Source organism: Schistocerca americana, chromosome 8, assembly GCF_021461395.2.
Source record: "Schistocerca americana isolate TAMUIC-IGC-003095 chromosome 8, iqSchAmer2.1, whole genome shotgun sequence".
Lineage (NCBI taxonomy): Eukaryota > Metazoa > Arthropoda > Insecta > Orthoptera > Acrididae > Schistocerca > Schistocerca americana.
In genome coordinates, this window is record NC_060126.1 from 331075677 (window position 1) to 331098601 (window position 22925).

At 35.9% G+C, this 22925-nt stretch overlaps 1 protein-coding gene across 2 annotated transcripts in view; it reads left to right on the top strand.

Moving 5' to 3' along the window:
• The window catches only part of LOC124545454 (NADH-ubiquinone oxidoreductase 49 kDa subunit-like), a 173233-nt gene that overhangs the window by 77362 nt on the left and 72946 nt on the right, over positions 1-22925 (top strand). For both annotated transcript variants that reach the window (XM_047124381.1, XM_047124380.1), the window contains one exon: positions 3776-3977. In XM_047124381.1, coding sequence (XP_046980337.1) covers positions 3776-3977 — 202 coding nt within the window. The remainder of the gene's footprint in view (positions 1-3775; positions 3978-22925) is intronic.

Genomic DNA, 22925 nt, shown 5'->3' on the forward strand with positions numbered 1-22925 from the left:
GATAGTCCGCACGAGGCCCAATGACAGTGCTTGCTTTGCATGTTCACCCAACCTAATGCCATGCGATTTTTTCTTTTGGGGCCTGCTTTTATGTGATGATATCCACTCTGCAAATCCAATGTGGAGAAATAGTTACACTGACCCAAGTTGTCGATAGTCTCTGTTATGTTTGGTATCAGATGTGCATTGGTGATCATTCGTGCATTGAGGTATTGGTAGTCACAGCAAAACCTGTATTTTTTAGTGTCATCTGGTGACTTTATGGGATCCAAATTATGAATGCCCCCCCAGGGACTATCACTATACTCAATAATACTGTCAACTATATGCTGGTCAATAAATTCTTCCATTATCAGTTGCATACACTTTGGAACCTGATATGGGTTCTCGTATAGTGGAGCGTTATTCCCTATTGGTATTCTGTGTTGTGTATGTGGCATTGCTGGTAACAGACAACTCAGATTAAACAAATCCATGAACTGCAGTAACAGAGCTACCATTGCTTCTCTACCATTTCCCTGTATATGTCTCACTTTCTCACGTAATGCAGATGCACTGATGGTTTGCTTGCAGCAGAGATCCTCACTTGATCTGTCCATGTCATCTTCCTCTGAAACATCCTAATTAACAATTAGTTAACTCTTTGGCAGACTTTCTTTGACCCTGCCAAAATTATCAAGACTGACCGGAACCATAAAATCTCCATCCATGTCACTGACACATACTGTAGTCCTGTGTACAAAACAGTGTGACTTCTCCCATTTTTCATTAGTTTCCAATGGCTCCACAACATATAATAAATCCTCATGTAGGTCCATATCTATGCTCACCCAGACCCACTACCCTGTAAATCGCTGTATTGTATCACATGAACTGATCTTTAGTGTCTGTGTCCATGGTTTGGTTTATTGGGTACCACCTTCATGATTGGTGAGCTTTGTGACAGTGTAACACTTGTAGTTGTTGCCCCTAGTTTATGTTGCCCACCATTTACTTTGCCTAGGAAGCAACACTGCAGCTCTGCATATGCTTCTGTAGTCTTGTGTTCTACCAGGAATGCTGTCTGATGGATGAGGCATTCCATTCCCATTTAATGGCCAAGTATTAGGACGTTGCTCATTCTGTGCTTTCTTCTGACAATCACACACTATATGGCCACTTCCTCTCATTCATAACATTCAGGCTGATGTGGCCTGTGTGGCCACATCTAAAACATTTCACTTCAGAAGAAGAAACACCACGATCACCATGTAACCATATTGATCTCCTCCAATTGCTTTGCAATTCTAATGGCAGCTCGTAAGTCACTTGGATTCTCCATTCTGACCTCCTTGATGTATCAGTGGAAATACCTCTTAGAAACACATCCAGAGCCCTATTCTCCACTTCATGCAGTATTACTCTATTGGCCTCCGCATTTGGTGTTAGTTCAAATGTTTGTGAGTTCAGTTTCCTAATTCTGACAGAGAAGGAAGACTTCATTGATTTGCTGTGCTTCTGTGATAGTCCATTAAGTTTTTCCATAAAGAACCTCACACTGTTTGTTTCCGATAGTGCAGTATTAGACAAGAGATGACTTTGGATGAAATTTGTAATGAATCAAATGTTAACATAAAATGTAATCTATTCCATGATAATTTCATATCCTTATTTGAAAATAGCTTTCCACATATGCTAATCAAAAGGGCATTAAACAGGTATATAAAAAGAACCATAGATCACTAGAGGGATTAAAGTATCTTGTGAAAGGAAAAGGCAAATTATCTGTTGGCCAGAACAAGTAAAGAGCCTGTGGTAGTTGCACATTACAAAAACAACTCAAAATTACCAAGAAAGGTTAGTAAAATATCAAGGAAATGCACATAATGTCAAAAATCAATAATTCTGACAACCGACTTAAGGCTATGAGGAATGTATTGAAACAAGAGACAGGACAAGCAGCCACAGAACAGGATAACACCACTATTGAACTGAATGGAAGGGCTATAAATCATGTATCACAGGTAGCAAATAATTTAATAATCATTTCTTAAATATAGTAGAAAGCTTAGGGACAACCAGTTCAAGAGAAAAATCATTGCAGTATGTTGAAAAAGTAATCTCATAAAATTCAGCCATATGGATGTATCATCAACTTCTTCTTCTGAAATTAAGAAAATTATACATTCTCTCAGAAACAAAAGGTCATCTGGTTTTCATGGTGTTTCCAGTAAGTACTAAAGATTTGTTCTCACATAATAAGCCTAGCCTTATCTGAAATATATAATGCATCTCTAATTCAAGGCAGTTTTAAAGAGAGACTGAAAAATGTCATTGTTAAACCCCTCTCGAAGAAAGGTGATAGAGAAATGTCAACAACTACCAACCTCTTTCACTGCTGGCATCATTTTCCAAAGTTTCCAAGAAGGTGATGTATTTTAAAATAGTATCTCACCTTAACAACAATATTATCTGCAATAAATCACAATTTGGTTTTCAGAATAGTTGCTCTTCTGAGAACACCATTTACATGTTTACTCACCAAATTTTACAAACAAACATTAAGTAATAAACATTGCCAGTTTGATATTTTCTGCAACCTATGTAAGGCATTTGACCGTGTGAATCACAGTATTCTCCTAGATAAATTGAAGTTTTAAGGGATTTATGGTACAGCCAACCTGTGGATAATGTCATATCCAACCAAATGAATGCAGAATGTTGTATTTAGTAATTCAGCCAAAATGCCTTATCTGCCTATGAGCATGAAGTGTATACCAGATATTGTTTGCATTTATTATTGAGAACAATGTGCAATGTTGACAGTGAGCATATTTTATCTCATTACAGTACTGTTGTTACAGATGGGAGCTGTAACCTAAGAGAATGTAATGCTGACGACAATAGGAAGAAAGGGATAGATTGCTACTCATCATAAAATGACCCACTGAATTGCAGGTAGGCACATTTAGCTTTCTGCAAAAGCCAGATTAGATAAGGAAACACAAACACACATTCACACAAGCAAGCATGCAAGCAAGGCATTCTGATCTAAGCTGTTGGAAATGGCACTCGTGTGTGCTTGCTTCTGTGAATGTGTGTGTTTTCTTTTCTGCAGAAGGCTTTGGCCAAAAGCTAAATATGTAACAATCTTTTTGTTGTCCCTGCTTGGAACTTGAGTAGCAGTCCATCGTTTTCCTAATATTGTTGATATTCCAACCTGGAGTTTCCATAGAATGCATTGCTGAGAGGCATTTGAAATTTGAACAGTAAAAATACATATTAAAAAGTTATACTGTGAGAGGTTCATTTCTTTTCTAAAAGTGGTTATTGAAACAGTAGTAGTTAATGAAGCAATTGCTAGCTACAACATGTACATACACCAGTAGGCTGTTTTAAATTTCTTTATCTAAGTGTTTAAAATTTTATGTTAATTTGGTCAAAAATAGATGATAGTTCCACCAAAAGTAGCTGCTAATTTTGCCAAAAAATGCTACATTTTATGTCTCTGTTAGTAATCTATGCCACAAATTCCTATCAGTCTCCTTTTACAATTTTTGCTCTCTACTACTCCTTCTACTGCAAAGTGTTTCAGAGAGTTGTAAATGTAATTCCACAAACTTGTCTATTTTAACAACAACAATTTTTTAAATTGCAAAAGGGGCATTGTTCCATAGAATCTTCCATCTCACCTGCTGAATAGTTCAATGCTAAGTCAACTGCTTCCAAGATCTTAATATTTATGGAATTAATTATATAAGAAATCATTTTTAAAAGCAATGCTTTCCTCTTACAGACTGTGATGCGAGCAGATCCTCATATTGGTTTATTACACCGTGGAACTGAGAAATTAATTGAATACAAGACATACATGCAGGCTTTACCATACTTTGATCGACTAGACTATGTTTCAACAATGTGCAATGAGCAATGTTACGCTTTAGCTGTGGAGAAGCTGTTGAATATTGAAGTACCAAGGAGAGCTAAATACATAAGAGGTTTGTAACTGGCAAAACCTTCAGCTTAACTTGTTATTTGTGTGCATTCAAAAAGATACTATCCACACAAGCTGTGGAACAAATGTATGAAAGTGAGAACATAGGCTATGTGAAGAGTGAATTGTATTTTAACACTGTAGAGAAGCAGCTCACCACTGATCTTAAAGATATAAGATGTGTTTTTTATGTAAGTACCATTTTGAAACCAAAGTAAAACAAGTAGTCTTTTCTTAGTACTTTTATTTTTATATGAAAACATGTACTTTGATCTACTTTTCTACATAATTCCCAGCAATATTTGGTATGTTTACATTTGTTTGTGAGTATTTCATATGCTTCCTCCAATTGAAAATCCTGTTGACTGTGAAATATGCCCTATGATTCATTTTCCTAGTGCTAAAGGTGTGAAAGTGGCTGAAATTACCATCAGATCAGTGAAGTGTATGGAGAAAACATTATGAGTAATGGGACGGCATGGAAACAGATGAGAGCTTTTAAAAATGGCTGTATGAATGTGCATGATGAGGAATGAAGAATATGACCTTCAGTCATTTCCGACAATTTGGTGCAGAATGTTGTTGAAAACATGAGAGAGAACAGACAATTCATGATTTTGACATTACGTGATGAGTTTTGTCAAGTGTCAGCAAGTGTGCTTTAGGAAGTTGTTGCCTAATCACAGACAATGGTTCAATCCCGCATCTGGCCACGCTGATTTAGGTTTTCCGTGATTTCCCTAAATCGCTCCAGGCAAATGCCGGGATGGTTCCTTTGAAAGGGCACGGCCGACTTCCTTCCTCTTCCTTCCCTAATCCGATGGGACCGATGACCTCACTGTCTGGTCTCCTCCCCCAAAAAGCCAAGCCCAAACACACAGAAGATTTCTATGAGGATGGTATGCAAAAGCTGGTTGTGTGATATGATAACTGCCTTAATATTGGTGGGAATTATGTTAAAAGTAGATTAAGTACAGACTTTCACATAAAAATAAAATTGCTAAGAAAAATATTCTGGTTTTATTTGTGTTTCAAAATGGCACTTACTTAAAAAAACACACCTTGTCTTCACAAATAGAGCATTCAAGATAGAGATCTAGATCATGATTGAGATAGCTCATAATAAGTAGCTAAATCTGGAAAATACAGATGTCTCCTTCTGAGAACTTACATGTACAGGGATTTATGCAGAAGCTCTAGTATGAATGCCTGGAGATGATGTGAATGACTAAGATGTTGATAAACATCATCTAAGTGGCTCAATTTCTGGCAAAACACTTTGATTGTATCTTGGTGTGGACAGTTGTTACAGTTATGTATACTAAACAAGTCTGAACTTGGTGGAAATAATGGACCACACTGCTTGGTGATTTACATGTATTTGTGTAGCAGCAAAACTCCTTCCCGTGGTGGGTTCAGTAATTTCACTGTTTGAGCTCATACTTCAGTATTTACTGCAATACACAACTCTGCATACAAATACTTGCAATCAACACATTAAAATTGATACTTGCAATGTTGGCACAAGCATTTGTCTGATACTGGAGATCTGCTACCCAATAACCGCTGCTTCACATCCTATCTTGCATTAATTCCAAGTAAATGGCAACTACTTGTGTATGTTTAAATAAATGTTTAGATAAGCTTTGGTGGATCACTGATTGTTGGTTGTTGTTTTACTCACCAGTCTTATGGGTGGTATGATGCTGTTCTGTATTCTGAAATTTTCTTCATTTCAGAGCACTCTCTCGGTAATTAAAAAACCATTTACTTTGTGGTGATTTCCATGTAGGTTTTCTTTATAGGGTCTGCATATACTACTAACTGCTAAAAACTTAAAAACAGTCCTAAGTTTTTCTACACAAATACCTCAAGATGCTAATAGACACAAATTATACATATACACAAATTAATTTGTTAGTTATTTTACACTTGCTGTGTGTGTGTGTTTGTGTTTGTGTGTGTGTGTGTGTGTGTGTGTGATGTATACCTTCCATGAATCTTGGCCTTTGCCAGAGTATGATGGCTTCCATGTGCAAGTGATACAGATAGTGTACCATAGATGCAACCATAATAGAGGCGATTTGTGGAGAGAGCTGTCAGATTTGTGATTGCTGAAGATGGTCAACAGCCTTTGAGTAGCTGAAGGGGTAACAGCCTTGATGATTGACTGATCTGGCCTTGTATCACTAGCCAACATGGGTTTGTTATGTTGGTATGGTGAATAGTTGAAAGGATGGTGAAAATACAGCTGTTATTTTTCCTGAGGCCATGCAGCTCTACTGTATGGATTGATGATGATGGCATTCTCTCATTTAAAATACTTCAGTGATAAACAGTCTGCCATTCAGATCTCTGGGTGAGGACACTCAGGAAGATTTCATCACTAGCAGAAAAAAACTGGTTTTCTAGAGGTCAGAATGTGTAATGTTAGCTCCCATCATTGGGTAAGTAAGTTAGAGAATTTAAAAAAAAAGGAAATGGATAGGTTCTTGTTGGATATAGTGGAAATTAGTGAAGAGTGGTGATAGGAAGAACAGAACTTCTGGGCAAGTGAGTGCAGGGTTATAAATATAAAATCAAATAGGGCCAATGCAGGAGTAGGTCTAATAATGAGTAAAGAAATAGGAATGTAGGTAAACTACTATGAACAGTATGGTAAATGAATTGTAGTAGCCAAGATAGATGTGACACCCATGACACTAGTACAAATTTATGTTCCTACTAGTTCTACAGATGTTGAGGTGGAAAAAATGTGCGAGGGATTAAAAAAAAATTATTCAGATAGTTAAAGCAGATGAAAATTTAGTTATGATGGGATACTGCCATTTGACAGTGGGAAAAAGAACGGAAGGAAAAATGGTAGGGAGAATGGGGACTGGGGGAAAGGAATGGGAGGGGGAAGCCATTTGGTAGAATTTTGTACACAACATACTTTAATTGCAAACACTTGGCCTAAGATTGTATTTTCGCACTGCAGTGAAGTGCGCACTGATTTGAAACTTCGTGGCATATTAAAACTTTGTGCCAGACTGGGACTCGAACCTGGACAGGCATAGGTCCCAGTTTCAAGTTCCAGTCTGGCAAACAGCCGAGGATACTTGGTTTAAGAATAAGGGAAAGAGGGTTGTATAATCAGAAGAAGCCTGGAGACAATGGAAAGCATCAGATAAATTATATAACAGTGGGACAAAGATTTTGCAAAGTGGTTTAAACTGCATAATGTTTCTAGAGGCAATTGTATCACATCAAAATTCTCAATCATGAGACAAGTATGAACTTGTGATTGAGAATGTTGATGTCACACAATGTATCTAATGAGCAATTTTAAATAATTGACATAACACTACCTTTAATAATGACAGAAAATTGAAATGTGGAAGGTGTTTTTGGAAATAAAAAAGTGTGCTCAAAATGTAAGAAAAGTTACTAAAGTGCATCCAAATGGCCACTTTGTCTCACTGCAGTTTCATTCAAATTGCATAATGCATTGGTTATTAACCGCAGTTTAAACTGAAGAAATTGCAGAAAGGTAGGAAATTAAGAAGATGGAACCTGAATAAATTGAAAGAATCAGAGATAGTTGACAATTTCAAAAGGAGCAATAGGGAACAACTGACTGAAGCAGGAGAAAGGAATAGAATAGAAAGTGAATGTGTCTCTTTGAGAGATGAAGTAGTGAAGGCAGGAGAGGATCAAGTATGCAAAAAGACAAGATCCACTAGAAATCCTTGAATAACAAACAAGATATTGAAATTAACTGAGAGAAGGAGAAAGTAAGAAAATGAAGCAGGCAAAAGGGAATGGAGATGTCTAAAAAATAATTCAGATTATCTATTCAGATTCTTTATTAGCCATTAACTACATGTGGCAGAATGGGATTTATGTTGATTTTTAATAGTAGTCACTATATTTATTACTGTTCACATTATATGTACAAATAATGTATTCTATATTAACCAGTTTACAGAAATGTAGTCATAATCTGAAAACTCAATTTCTACACTACTACGATATTTTACACACTACAAGATGCACTTTTTTCTTTGAAAAATTTCCTCCAAAATTCAGGTGCATCTTATACTCAAAATTAATATAAAAATGTCCAGTGTTTGATTTAAAAAGCCCAACATAATATGACAAATTGTTAATTGCAAAAATGAAGAAGAAATACAGAGCCCTGAGGTACACCACATTTGACTTTCTTCAAGGAAGAATACCTATTTTGAACTGATACAAATTGCCTCTTGTTATCTAGATAAGAATTAATTATTTTTAATGTTGTATTATTTATCTCATAATACTGTAGCTTGGCTAGTAAGACGTCAAACGGGATGCAGTCAGACACCTTAGTTAAACAGCATAACTCCAGAGAGACTGTATTCTCTATTTCAAAGGCAGTTAATGTCTGATTAACAGTTTCAAGGACTGCAGAAGCGGTATTTTTTCCTTGTCAAAAATCAAGCTGTCTACTGCAAAGAAGGTTATATTTTTCAAAGTAGTTACTAAGCTGTCTGTGAGAAATTGCTTCAAATATTTTGGAAAAAACTGTGACAATAGACATGAATTTGCTGTAAATTAAAAATGGGAAAGCAGGTGTGGGTAAAGGACAAATACTAGGCTGCAGAAGCAGGCTTAATGAGGTGAAAGATAGATGCTGCCTACAGAAAAATTAAAGACACATTCAGAGAAAGGAGTAGCTGCCAGATGAATATCAAAATCACAGTCTGCAACCCAGAATTAAACAAAGAAGGGAAAGCTGAAATGCAGAGGGAATATGTAGAAGTGATGGATACAAGATATGAACTTCAAAACAGGATCATAAAGAAGATGTTGGTGAAGATGAGATGGAATATATGATGTTGCAAGAAGATTTTGACACAGCACTGAAAGACCTCGAGTTGAAACATTGTCTGGAGTAGCCACAATTCCCTTAGAATTATTGAGATTGTTGAGAGCACCAGCTGTGACAGAACCTTTGCTCCTGGTGTGTAAGATATATGAGACTGGTGATACTCTCAGACTTGAAGAAGAATGTAATACTTTCACTATCAAAGAAGGCTGGTACTGACAGGAGTTAATGCTGACAAACCATCAGTTTAATAAATCATGGATGCAAAATTATAACATGAATCATTTATGGAAAAATAGGAAACCAAACCAGTCTGCAGTTATAAGGGTAGGAGGACATGTGAGGGAAGCAATAATTGAGAAGGGAGTGAGACAGGGTTACAGTCTGTCGTTGATGTTATTCAATCTATAAATTAAGCAAGCACTAGAGGAAACAAAGGAGAAATTTGGGAAAGAATTAAATTTCAGTTGGAAGGAATAAAAACTGAGGTTTCCATGTGACATTAAATTCAGTCAGAAGTGACAAAATTTAGCTAATTAGTTTCATGCTCCATGGATCTTTTGTATGATTAATCGTAATGGTGTGGAATGAGTCATTTCACATTCATATTACACATTCATCGGTAAATATGACTACGTGCTGATCATCTTTTTTTTTTGTTTTATTACTGTTGTAAGTTAATAATTTCTGTCATCATCTTTTATACACTACAAAATTAGAAATTATTCTACAGAAGAGAAGGATTTTTGAAGGAGAAACATTTTCAGTTTCTTTTCAAATTCTACTTTGCTATCTATTGAATAAGTAATCAAAAAATTTGGTGGCAGCATTGTGCTCCCTTTTCTGTGCTAAAGACAACCTTAATGAAGAGTAATGAAAATATGTACGTCATTGCTCCTTTTGAACAGCAGTGGATTATTTACAACAAACTTCATGAGGGAATAAATATACTGCATAGCAGTATTTAAAATGTCTAACTCCTTAAATGTGCATCTAAAAAATGACTGTCGGAAACCTCAACATATTATTCTCACAGCACATTTTTGAGCAATGAACATTTTCATTCTTAAAGTTGACTTACCTCAGAACATTATTCCATATGACAAATTCCATATGACATAACTGAATGAGTTTTTTCCTATTAGAGTCTCATCAATATAGAAGCCTAAAAATTTTGAATATTCTGCCCTAGTTATTATTTCCTCACCATGTGTTATACTTATCAATGGCAAAGAACCTCTAGATGAGTAGAACAGAATATGTTGTGTGTTTTTAAAATTGAGAGTGAGATCATTTGCAGAAAATCACTTAAGGGGAGCCGGAGGTGCCTATGCTGCCCATGTTAAAATCACTAAGTTTGAGGAACATTTATGAATAAACTACCAAATAGAAAAAATTGATTTTTTTTACATATAGAGTGGTTTAGTATTGCAGTCATGACAGAGGGATTTTGGAGTATCTTTTCTAGTTTCCTTCCAGTTATTTTTTTTATTAATGACCCAAATTTTTTTACAAATAATTGCTTTATAATTAAACTGAAATGAAACTACTGAACATATTGCCAAATGGCTGTGGTACAATGTAAGTTTGACCACTAGGAGTGCTGTATAAAAATTTCATCTCTCTAGCTTGAGTGGATTTTGAGAAAATGTTCCTTATATTCGAAAAATTCTAATTTACAGGAAATGGCTATCAAAGTTTCTCAATACATTCCTGCACTATAGGATGGATTATCAGGGTCTTCTTCTTCATCCTCCAAAAGCTTCCTCTTCTGTCTTCTTTTATGGCCTGTTGTTCCATCATACTTCATATGCCTATCTCTTCTTTCTGCTCCTCTTATCCTTTCTCTGTCAATATTTCTTAGTGCTCGTACAGTGTTCACCCCAGCTGTAAATCCTAATGCCTTCAGAACTTCACACTTCACACTGTTCCTTTGGTTGTAGGTTGCTATTGCATCATAAATGCCAAAGTGCAGTGTTTTTATGCTTACAAACACCCTTTTAGGAATTACTTTCCAAATCAAATTGTTTACACTCTCATTAGGATTCTGCATCTTTCTGTGTAGACATTTGTGTAACAATTCTGGCTGTGCTAAGTCATGAAAAATTGGTTTTATTGCATTTATCACAGCTGCTGGCAAACCATGTTTGTGATCATAGTCCTTTTTTGCATTATATTTGCACCAGGAATCTTTTGGGCACAGGCTGTGTTGAGGGTATTCATTGGAAGAGGCAGTATGACGGAACAATTCCCACACTGCTTTTTGCATGTCACTAACATTACTAGTATTTTGCCTTATAGCATACCCATAGTATCTCTGTAGATGTTCAATCACATCATCAGTAAGCCTGCCTCTCCCTCCTATTCTCTTTCCATCACTGAGCTTACTTGAACCCAAAGTTTGTTTGAGCCTTCGAAGCCGTGCACCCATACGCTGTTGCACATGCCCAATGCATTCCAACTTTTCAACTACAAATTCATTTCCATATGGTTTCAGTTCCTCTATAGTCTTGAAACCTTTGGAGTCACCATCCCCAAGGTAGTATTTGTACCTAATGTTGTATCTGGGAACTGAACATTCAAAAATTTGTTTCACTCCATCCACTTCCATTGCTCCACTTGACCCACTAAGATTTGCCTCACAGGTTCCACTGTGCTCTCCTTTGATTTTATTTTTGCACCTACAATGTTTTGATAATATTGCAACATCTATCACTTTTGCACTATCACCACAAGTAGCAGTTACAACCCCATTCAGGGATTTATGACCCCTCTTTTGCCAGGAACCATCTAATGCCACTACCAAATCCCTAGAACCACCGTTCATTTCTACAGATTCCTCCACTGCTTCCTTCATGGTTTTCAAAGCCACATCTTCAACAGAGGATCCTACCAGTTCACAGTAGTACCCAAATTTGCTTGGAGGCAATGGCAAGTTCATAATACCACAAAACAGTTTACCAGCAGCAGACCCTATCCCAATGGATCGAACACCATACACAAGTCGAACATTCACATCAAACACTCTAGATCGTCCATTTTCACCAAAGAGACTGGCATGGGAATTGTAGAAAGTCACTTGATACTTGCAACATGCACAGATTATCTTCATCTCACAAGCTAAACCAAAGTACTTTGTTATCTCTAGTCCCACTCCTACACTTGAACACATTTTGCACAGAACACTTTCTTTCAGCACAGAATATAATAATCCAATATTCAGTACTTCGTTAATATCATCACTGTCACTAACATATTCACGAAATCTGTCACTTCCACCAGTCAGCTTCTTGCTAGAAGATGTCACAGGGCTATGGCCGGCCATGTGTTGCTTAGTAGAAGAACGCACTGTTTCAGTAATTGTAGTATCGCAACTTGGTATTAGTGTTAATTTTCTTTTCCCTATGTTCTTCCTCTTCTTATATACACGGTTACTAAAACGTGGCAACGTAACCAGAACAACGCTTTACACAAGAAGTATAATACTACCTACAACAGGCGCAACACTGAACTAATTCGAAACGGTAAACAGCAAAGAGACAATGTTCCGCGCTCTTAGCGTTTCATTTGTCACAGAAAACAATGTAGCCAACCCTTGAACACTCGCTGTATGTGTAACATAAGGCGCTGTATGCATAACAGGCCGAGAAAATCCCAAGCATTTCGCCAGGAAGTCACGAGAGGGAGTTAGATGCATTCAGCGGCCACCAATTTCCTCTGCAGGCATGGGGGAAAATGTTAATAACTCCACTTCTAGGGCAAGTAGAACAATAATTCAATGTTTACATTAAAGAGGAATGTTCCAATTAATTTTTGGTAGCAAAAAAAAAAAAAAAAATCGTAATTATTTGGATTTGACCACCTCCGGCTCCCCTTAATAATATTTTTGAGAAGATTATTTACTGTTTCTTCTATACTATTTCTGCTGTATGTATGTTTGGACTGATTACAATACTTGCATCACCTGCAAAAAGAACTAACTCCGCTTGTTGTATGTTAGACAGAAGCTTCTTTATACACGTGAGAAACAACAGTGGACTTAATGTTGACCCTTGGAGAACCCCACAAGTGATTTGTCCCATCAGAAGACTCTACCTTAGTTACATTGGTTGAATTATAAAGTTTAACTTTCTGCATTGTTTTAGTTAGGTATGACTTTATCCATTGATTTCAGTACCATAAAAAAAAAAGAAAAAAAAAAAGTTTACCTGGGAGAATAGACTTGGAAGAGGGATTGAACAGAGTGGTTAGCATATTGAAAAGAGATTATATTATGAACATCACCAAAAGTACAACTAGGGTAATGGAATCTACTTGTTTTTATTAATTTATTTTGATCCAGCATCAGCTGATTACAAAAAAAGTATTTATTGTTCCAGTCTTCTGGATAAATCAGAGCCTTACTTAATAGAGTTACATACTATTGCCTGGCATTGTTATCTACACAACTTTTTCTAAATTTAGTTGAGAGAACAATGTTATATATATGTGGACTATACATAAAACAATTTGCAATTGCAGTACATAGATCAAGGAATTTACAGCTTGTGACACATTATTCAGATCTGAGATTCAAATATTTGCAGTTTGTGACACAGTCTAAGATCTGAGATTCATATACTTTTAGATGGATACTCTCCCATCCTAAGAGTATACTAAATCTAGAAGCTCATCTATTGAATATACAGAATTTTTAGGAACCATAATTTTAATTTCTTTTTTAGTTCTGTAATGGGCAGTTTAGAGATGTTAGGATGGAAGAAATTCAGTAGTTTTACGCCTGCATAGTGAGGGCTTTTCTCTTAAGTTTTGTTCTATGAGAGATGTTGTGGGGTCACTCTCTACCTCTAGTGTTGTGATCATGTACTTCTTTATTAAGTGTTTTGTTACTGTTTACTGCCATAATGATTATTACATACAAATTATGAACAGTTAGTATTTTAAATTCATTTAACAAATTTCTGTAGGACTCCCAAGCACATTTCTTTCCCATAATTCTAAGTGCCTTCTTTTGTAGGATAAGTACACTTTTCATATTACCTTTACTGCTGGATCCCCAAAACTCTATCCCATAGCTTAAATGGGATTCAAATAGTGCAAAATATATTTCCCTCAGAGTGGTAGTATTACAGAAAGGTGTCAGTTTCCTTAGGGCATATATGGTAGTAGATAGCTTTTTGAAAATATCATTTACATGATCAGACCAGTTTAACTCTGCATCAAGTGTAAGGCCAAGAAATTTGTTCAAGTATTCTTTCTTAATGTATTATTCACCCATTAAAATTTGGTTTTCATGAGTTTTTTGCCTCCCAAGATCAAATTCAATATAGACAGATTTATTTGTGTTTAAATGTAGTTTGTTTTTATGAAAATACTGCAGCATTATGCCTGCTGCAGTAGTGGATTCCACTTCAAGCTGTGAATAGCTTGGATTTCGGCATGTTAACATGGTATCATCTGCATATAAGATAGCTGTAGTGGGGTTTGTTATCATAAATAATAAAAAGAAGTGGTCCTAATATTGACCCCTCTGGAATACCAAAATTTATCTCAGTGGTGTTTGATTTGTGTGCTCCCTCTGTAGTGCTATTAGACACAAACTGCTTCCTATTTGTCAAGTAGGATCTAATCAAATTATGGGCTGTGCGTTGACAGCCATTGTTCCACAGTTTGTCCAGCAATATGGTCATATCAACACAGTCAAATGCTTTTGGTAAGTCTAGAAAGATCCCTCATACATGTTCTTTAATATCTATTGCTTGAGTGCCACCTTCGATTAAGTTGGATGCTGTTGCAATGGTGGATGACCCATTGACAAACCCATACTGCCCCTTAGAAATCACTTACTTTCTCAAAAATTTTGAATGTTATTGGAAGAACAGATATAGGTCAAAAGTTTACTACTAGATTTCTGTTTCCTTTTTTTAAAATAGGCACAACTCAAGCAATTTTCAACTCATATGGAAATAGACCATATTCCATATGAAAGTTGATAATTGCTGATAAAGGTGATGCAATTAAATGTATACATTTCTTAAGAGTGTCCGGACTAAGACCATCATATCCTGCTGCATGAGAATTCTTTAAGCTACTCACTATTTTAATTATTTATTCTTCAGATTCAGATTCTTTATTAGTCATTCAGCATTGTTACATGCAATAGACTTTGTCAGTTCACTTAACCTATTAATTAAAAAAAAAAAAAAATTTACATATTTAAGTTGATATTGGGCATTTCTAAAAATTCTTCTAATGAATAGAATGGATTAGTTAACAAGAAGTTATGAACATTGTCTTTAAATAATTTGTCAGGCTTGATTGACCCATTTTTAGACAATTTGTTATATATTTTAATTGCCATATACTTATGACTATTGTTAGTTTTAGCTAATCTATTTTGTGGCAACAGCAGAGAAGTACATGGTCTTGTATAGTAGCCATGTCTTTCATTTGTTACACTTAAATTAGGTAGTTCAGCAAGTATGTAGTTAACACTGTCAAGAATATATAAATTAATTACTGTTAAAATTCTATATTTAGTGAACAATGGTTTACAATGTGTTCTATTATCTACCTTAGCCATTACCCTGATTGCTTTCTTCTGGATCACCATAATTTCATTTATTTTTCTGCTGTTTCCCCAGAGTATTAACCCATACCTTAAAACAGATTGAAAAAAGGCAAAGTACACTGTCCTTACGTACTCAAATGTCACACAACACATCAGTCTCTTCAACAAATATATAACTCTTGACAACCTAACCACTATGTGATCATCATGAGAGTTCCATGTTAGACTGTTGTCAAGTACAATACCTAAAAACTTTGCCTTTTGTTTTTCTATTTTTGTAGTCTTTGATAGAGTGAACCACATATTCTGGGTCTTTACCTCATTTAATAGCAGACCATTGGCATTAAACCATGATGTTGCATTTTCTTTTGCCAATTTCATATCAATTACAAGGTTATCAGGTACATGGTTTACAGATAGAAAAGTTGTGTCATCTGCATACATATATGTCTTTACATCTATATTTCCTGGTAAGTCATTTATGTGTACAAGGAAAAGAAGTGGCCCCAATTTAGATCCCTGTGGCACTCCATGTTGAACCTCGAGTATGTTTGACAGATGACTTCCTGAACTCACCACCTGGTTCCTTTTATTGAGGTATGATTTGATGAGTTTTAAACTTTTATCACATATTCCATAGTACTCAAGTTTAGAGAGCAGAAGTGAGTGGTCAACACAGTCAAAAGCTTTGCTCAGATCACATAAGGTTACCTGTGCGTGCGCATGGTCCTCAAATGCTGCTAGAATGTCTCTGACTAAGAGCTCTATGGGATGTATAGCTGACCTTCCTTTTCTGTAACCAAACTGTGATGCACTTAACATACCATTTAGTTCTAGGTACGCATACATCTGCTTATATATTATGCCTTCAAAGACTTTTCCTAGTACTGGAATTAGTGAAATTGGTCTGTAGTTTGCAGGATCTGATTTGACACCCTTCTTAAAGACTGGAGCTACCTTGGATAGTTTGAGAGGATCAGGAAAAAACCCTTCTATGAGACACAGGTTTATAGAATATGTTAATGGTGCTGCAATGTAATGTATGATTTCTTTCAATAGATTGTTTGACATATTAAAAGTATCTGTACTGTATGAATTTTTCATTTCTTTGACTATTTTAAGAACTTCATGTTGGCATACCTCTTTGAAGTGTTTCAACGATGATCCGGCCCTATTATGATTTAGGTTTGCTCTCTTCAGATAATCTATACATGTTACATTGGGTTTACTGATCAGCTTTTTGATATCATCAGCACAGCTTACAAAATATTTATTGAATGTATCTGCTGGTATTGGGACTGTCTTGTCGAAGTTTCTGACTTCACCTTTAACAGTATTAATTACTGACCAGGCTGTTTTGCATTCGTTTTTACTATTTTTTATGAAATTTGTGTTGTATCTTAGTTTCGCTAATTGCAACTCTTTCTTATACAGTTTCTTAATGATTTTTTCGAGATCCTTAATTTCATGAGAATTGTTTACTTTGGCAAGGCGCTTCAACAGCAGTAGCTTATTTTTTAGATTCTCCAGTTCTTTGGTGTACAAAATTTACCTTTTCTTGTTTTATGGGATATCTTTTGAACAAGATGGGCTTTTAAAATACCTGTTAAGTAATTGTGGAATGTTTCATAAACTGTTTGGGCACTGGAATCACAGTTTTGAAATAATTTGTCCCAGTTTGTTATGCTCAACTGGTGTGTTAGTTTTATGAGATTGTGTTTTGTTAATATTAAGGTATTAGATTTTGTTAACTTTTGTCCAGCCTTGCTCTCATCCCCTTTTATAAAATGTCTTAACTTTACTGTTAACATGGAGTGGTCTGAGAAAACAAACTCCTGTACCTTGGTGGAGTACATATCACGAGCACAGTTGACAAAAGCATTATCCAAGCACGCTTGTAGTCTTGTTGGTTCTGAATTTACATGATGGAAGTTGTGCTGCCTTAGCACATTCAGTAACTTATTTACACTGGGTTTGTTACATGTTACATCAAAGCTTGAATTAAAGTCTCCCCCAATTACAGTTACATACTGTTTCCATTTCGTTATGTAGCAGAGTACACTGTCTAAATTATCTAAAAAAGTTTTATCATCTGAGTCAGGGGAATGGTAGATACATACTATGATAAGTTTCATTATATCACATATGATCCCGGTAATTTCAAAGTGTTTCTCTACACATGCCCAACTAAGATCTAATTCTCTACACTCTATTTCATTTGAAACATAGATAACAGTACCACCATTACGGTACTGAGATCTGCAAAATCTGTTTCCATATTTATAACCTTCTGGTACATAGTATTGTATTTGTTCTGGTTTAAGCCAATGTTCTGATAGACATAAGAAAGAATACTTATTCTGGGGCAATGACTCATCCAGAATTTCAACTTTATTTTCAAGACCCTGAATGTTTAAAAATAGGATGTTGTTGCGACTTATCTGTGAGTTAGCAGGCTGGTTTTTCACATTTTTATTTTCTTCTTGGCTTGAAACCATAAAAAATTATCACTGAATGACACAGATGTATTTTTCCTTTGGCTCCTCCTTAAGCATTGCTGTGTTTCTGCCCCAGTCGTTGTTGGTTCTTTTACTGCTGCTGCTTCTGCTGATAATGATGGTGCTGCTGCTGTTTCACTTATTTCTGGTGTTTGTTGTTCCATAACTGCTGTGCCTTTCTGTGAATTATTAACATTTGGAGTGTTCACTTGCATTAATAAAATTTCACATTTGTCTTGGGGAGGTGTAGCTTCACTGATAGCAGATTTCACATTGGATTCTACAGGATACACACACTTCCTGTCCATGAGAGGTATGACTTTTCTATCATCACACTGCACATTTGAGATTTTATTTACAAGTTCTAAAATTTTGGTTACTATTACGTTTTTTCCAAGTACATTTAGATGGGAACCATGTGTTGTGTGAAATCTTTTCCCTAAATTGCTGATGTTCACAAATGTTACATTTTCAAACCGCTTGCAAATATTTTCCATGTCTTTATTTGCTGTTTCAATTTCTTTATTTACACAGGACCATTCTATCAAATCGTAACGGTGTGGCACTGAAAAAACAATAACATTTGTTCCTCTCAGCTCATACAGTTTTCTTTTTAGCGAGATTAAGAGATCGTTTTTTTCGTTCCTAGCTATATCATTTGATCCCACCAGGAAGATGGAAAAGTCCTTTTTGCTCAATGAGGAAATTTTTTCTTGACTCATTGACGTAGCAGCACTGAATTTTGCTCCTGGTTTTATTGTACAGTTAAAACTAAAATTCTGACTACTTGTATGCCGAAATTCAGCGGCTGTATTTCGTCCTTGGCTGTCGGCATACAGTTCAATTTTATCGGTACTTGCTGTTCCGAGATTGCCTGTTTCCTGCCTATCTTTGCAGTAAGCAAAGTCTTGTTTGGCACTATTTATTGTGTCTTTTTTTGCTAACACATGTCGATATTGTCTCAGTAGAGCAGCTTAGCGGCGGAAGATTTTTCGTGAGCACTTTCGCATATGATCTTTTACTTAACTGCTGCTGAAATATTCCATGTTTTACCTTATTCACAAAGTCGTTTGGTTTTCCACAGGGAACACTCGCACTGTTAACTTCACTTTCACAATCCGTAGTCGAAAGAGCTTGAAAGTAATTTTCGTTCACTATATTTATGTTTCTTTCGCCGTTTTCTGTATCTTGTATTATCTGTTTGCGTCTTTTGTACTTCACTTCCGTCCAATTCTCCGACGTATTCATACTTTCATGGCGCGAGTTTTTCATGTTCCGTTCACTTTTTTCTTCTTTAAGTTTCTTGATATCCATCTTCAAGGAACTGACAATACATTGTAAACTAGACACCCGTTCGCTGAGCTTTGTAATCAAAAATATACTTCCTGACACTGGTGTTCCTCTGAATTTGTATTTATGATTTTTAAGCTGATTGTTTTTGCTGGAGCCAACAGAAGCAAAGTAGTTGAATTAATCAGGTGTTGATGAGGAAATTAGATTAGAAAATGGAACACTAAAAGTAGTAGATGAGTTTAACTATTTGGGCAGCAGAATATTGATGGTGGCTACAGTAGAGAGGACATAAAACACAGATTGCCTATAACTAGGAAATCACTTCTGAAAAGAGTAATTAGTTGACAATAAATATAAATTTAAATGTTACAAAGTCTTTTCTTAAGGATAATCATTTGGAGTGTGCCTTGTGCAATAATGAAATGTGGGTGATAACAGTTCAAACAAAAAGAGAATAGAAGCTTTTGAAATGTGGTGTGGCAGAGAATACTGAAGATTAGATGGGTAGATCAATAGCAGCATCAGCATGTGCATGTATAATTCAGAAACCACCATAATAAATAGTGAGACTACTTAATAGTGAAACACAAAAACCGTACAGAGATACTTGAAGTAGTGCTGGCAGGAGTTCAACATATACCATGACATATTTTCAGTTAATTTTTAAAAATAAATAAATATAAAGCTCAACATTGTTCACAAGCTATTCCTAACTGTGAGCCTTTCTGTATCAACTGTTGTTTATCATCATCATCAGCAACAACAACAACAACAACAACAACAAATACAACTCTGTATGGTATACACATCAACACTATATAACCAGCCACAGTACAACATATGACACACAAGGCCGCTGCCCCCCCTCCCCCCCCTCCCTCCCCTGAACTTTTGTTTTTAATATTCCATGGACAATGGTGATTGATGGTCAAAAGCAAAATTTATTGAATACATTTCCAGGGATTTTGATATTTTAATATACATTTTGAGCTGTCACTTAGGACTTGATTTCAAATTGATATCTCACATGATCTTAACACAAAACTCAAACTAAACAGTAGTTACAACTGTATGAAATTACGTACTTCTTGAAGAATAAAATTTTTGAAAATAAATTGTTGGAGCCTTTTTTATTATTGTGGTTAACAGTCTGCAGTATTTATTGATGTTGACTTGACTGGTACTATAGAGCTGTTTAAACTTAACATTGTCTTCATTCATGCTGGGAACTTGAATGGAAACAACAACTGTTAAATTTAAATTGCACTGTAAAACTAGCTGAACAACTGGGAAGCTCAGATCACATTTACAGTATTAGTTGAATCCTTTGACAATACTGACTGGATTACATTCTTTGAAATTCTGAATATAGCTACCAAGCTACAACAGAAGTTTGTCAAAACACAGCCTGTGGAAACACTTAACTATATACCAAACACAGTGATGCTGCAACCCTCCACTGGGAAAGAACTAAGCTGTGTTGTGTCAACCTAAAAAATAATATCTCAGCAGATATAGATGAAGTGCATGTGTGCTTGTTGAAGGACTACATAGTTGGTATCATAGGTCCTTCAATGAACATCATAAATGAATCTTTCAATGCAGGTTGCTTCCCAAAGGCACTAAATACTGCAAAAGTCCTGCCTCTATACAGGGTGAACATTAGTAAAATCAACCAACTGCAGAGATGGATTCCTGACTGGGAATGGAGGAAAAAAGATCCTGTGAACATGTGTCGAGAAATGGACGGTGTGTGTGCAATGACAACAAACTGTCCCAGAACACAGTACACAGCTGCATCACATCCACATCACAACATGTGTTCAAAGTAGCCTCCACTGGATTGCAGGTGATTGGGTTAGTAGCAGCTGTCATGCGGGATACACCTAATTGTACTGTGCTTACACCATGTCAGCAGGCCACTTGCCAGGAGTTTATACCAGGGTTCGTCTCTATATCCTGTAGAACCTGGTCCTCCAAATCTGATGTATGCACAGCCCACTGCCTCGCTGCATGTTTGTCTCTCTGAAAGAGCCCATGAGCACACAAACACACAAAACGGGCTTGAAATTTTGTGTGATGTGGTTTGTGTCTTTGAAGATACTTGTTTTGGTATAGCTGCACTGCCTTTTGACCGTTTCCATCTACGTTGCTATATTCGAATACCATTTCAGTTTGTTCCTGACATGAATATCAGACCATTCTGCTGCTTACAGTATGCTGCACCAATCACACAGCCTGCAACACACAAGGAACACCTGGCACATGGTCTGAAGAATTGTTATTTGTCAGTGCCATCTATTGTGGCAACAATGCATTTCTGGACACATGTTCATAGGACCTTTTTTCTTCCAGTTCACGTCAGGAGTCTATCCCTGCAGTTTGTCAGTTTTATTAATGTTCACCATGTATAAGAAAGGCGACCAAGAAAATTTACAAAATTTGGTGTCCATCTCTTTACACTCATTGTTTTTGAAAGTAATAGAAACATAATGGAAAATACAGTCAAGGATTACTTAACAAAGCACAGTCTTCTGTGTAAAGAACAGTTTAGTTTCAGGTCTTGTAAAAGCACAGGATCAGCAATAGCTCTATTTACAAATATTGTAGAACCACTAGACAAAGATCATAAAACACACTTTTACCTTGAATTTACCAAAACATTTGGTACAGTCGACCACACAGTTCTGCTGAATAAACTGGATGCCATTGGAATAAGGGGGTTAGCAAATGAATGGTTTCATTCTTGCCTGAAAAACAAGAGTGCAGTGGGTGAGGTCTCTTAAACACACTCCAATCATACCATAAAACACCCTTCTTATTTATTTATTTATTTCATTTGTGTTCTGTAGACCCATTAGCGATAAATTGCTTGGGTGTAGAACGTGTCATTTACATAGATTTGAGACATTTGTTTATAATAGTAGGTTGTACAATGAATAATATATTACATAGAAAAAATGTTTATAAGAATTGTTTTTTTGTAAAAGTTACAAATTACATTGAACAGACTTACAATAGATCAAAATCAATCCACATATTCTCATACATAAATTCATCCAGTGAGTAAATTGTTTTACTTAGAAGATACTGTTTAAGTTGATCTTTAAAAATAGGTAGATCAGTATCTGACATTTTTATTGCCTGAGGGAGAGCATTAAATATTTTTATGCAAGAGTAGTGTACTCCTTTTTGCACCATACTTAGATTCTTTTGCTCAAGATGTAGATCATTTTTTACCCTAGTGTCATAGTTATGATACATGCTGTTCATTTCAAAAAGGGAGTGGTTTTTACACAAGAAACACATGAGAGAGAAAATGTACTGAGATACTGTTGTGAATATTCTCAGTTCTTGAAAGAGTTTTCTGCAGGAATGTCTGTAATTGACACCACACAGAATCCTATTGACCCTTTTCTGGGCTATGAGGATTTTGTTTGCCTTTGGCTGGTTTCCCCAGAATATAATTCCATAGGCCATCAGGGCATGAAAATAACCAAAATAGGTAGCTTTCAAATTATTTAAGTCACTGAAGGAAGCAATGGCACGAATAGCGTAAATTGCTGAGCTTAGTTTTTTATATAGGTAAGGAATTTGTAAGGACCAGTTTAGATTGCTATTAACAAGTAGACTCAGGAACTTTGTTGACTCCACTCTTGCTAAATTCCCATCATTATATTTAACTTTAATCTCCCCTTCGATATTTTGGCCTGTATGGAATTGAATCAATTGAGTTTT